General features: G+C 44.5%; 1 protein-coding gene across 1 annotated transcript; it reads left to right on the top strand.

Annotated features, from left to right (window-relative positions):
• The first annotated feature begins 449 nt into the window (after nt 1-449).
• On the top strand, nt 450-903 carry LOC125113609 (keratin-associated protein 8-1). The gene has a single exon (XM_047756427.1). The coding sequence runs from the start codon at nt 509-511 to the stop codon at nt 698-700; it is 192 nt and encodes a 63-aa protein (XP_047612383.1). The 5' UTR covers nt 450-508; the 3' UTR covers nt 701-903.
• Nucleotides 904-1,145: the final 242 nt, after the last annotated feature.

The following is a 1,145-nucleotide window of genomic DNA, read 5'->3' as shown; positions in this document are numbered from 1 at the left end:
AATGGGATATAAAATATAGTTCATGTGGGGGCTATAATTAAGATTAAAATTTTAACCAGATTTGTAAACAGGGTAGCTAACGACAGAGGAAAAGGAGTCTTTCCAATGAACTATTTGGCATTTTCCTTGCAGACTGCAAACAACCTCAGAAAATCTCTTGGTTTTACAAAACCTGCTTACAGAGGGCTGTATCCAGGACCTGTAAGATTCAGTGCTTTGAAATCTCCGGAATGCATATTTTAATGAAGGGACACCATTTGCTTGAAAGAATCCTGTCCCTGTGTTCTATCACATGAGAGCTTTCTTAAGCAACCGTAAAGACATCTTAAGCAAGCAAAACAAGCTAGTGAGCTATTTGTGAGGCAAATTGGTCTCAAGAATGAAAATGATGCCTTGTGTTTTTCATCACACCCCACAGCCAGTGTATATAAGGGAGGATGGAGCCTGGAAATCCATCACACTGAGGACACGCATTCCCCTGCTGTCAGAGCCCTCTACTCCAGACACCATGTACTGCAACAACTTCTCCAGCACCATCTTCCCAAGATGCTACTGGGGCAGCTACGGCTACCCTCTGGGGTACAGTGTTGGCTGTGGCTACGGCAGTACCTACTTGCCAGTGGGCTATGGCTTCGGCTATGGCTGCAATGGCTGTGGGGCTTTCGGCTACAGAAGATACTGGCCATTTGCTTTCTACTGATTTGCTGAAATACCTGAGGCACAGCCTCTTCTCTTCTAAGGCTGAGAGATGCACTTCTACATCCACATTGACCCGTCTCCATCACCAACCTCCCAGTCACTGCTCTTCCGACCTAGAACCAGAGTCCCAAAGGAAGAACATGAAAAACCACTTGATGCCTCCAGCTGCCATCCCTGGATGATGTTTGTTGGGACATATTCAGAAACTTGACACCCAAATACGTATTACTTTTGAATTTTCCACCATGCTCTGTCTCTTGTCATAACCAAATTGTGGATGTTTGTCAAATTCTCAATAAACTTGTCTCAACCACTATAATATTCTCACCTGAGTGGAGTTTCCTTTCTTGGTGGGTGCACATTTTTTGGTGGGTGCATATATTTGGTACATTGAGTGCGGGAAGCAAGTGAGTTTGTGTTCTCATGTGTGTGTTAGAGGCAGTGAG

Source organism: Phacochoerus africanus, chromosome 1 (assembly GCF_016906955.1).
Source record: "Phacochoerus africanus isolate WHEZ1 chromosome 1, ROS_Pafr_v1, whole genome shotgun sequence".
Classification (NCBI taxonomy): Eukaryota; Metazoa; Chordata; class Mammalia; order Artiodactyla; family Suidae; genus Phacochoerus; species Phacochoerus africanus.
This window is presented reverse-complemented; position numbering and strand designations above follow the sequence as displayed.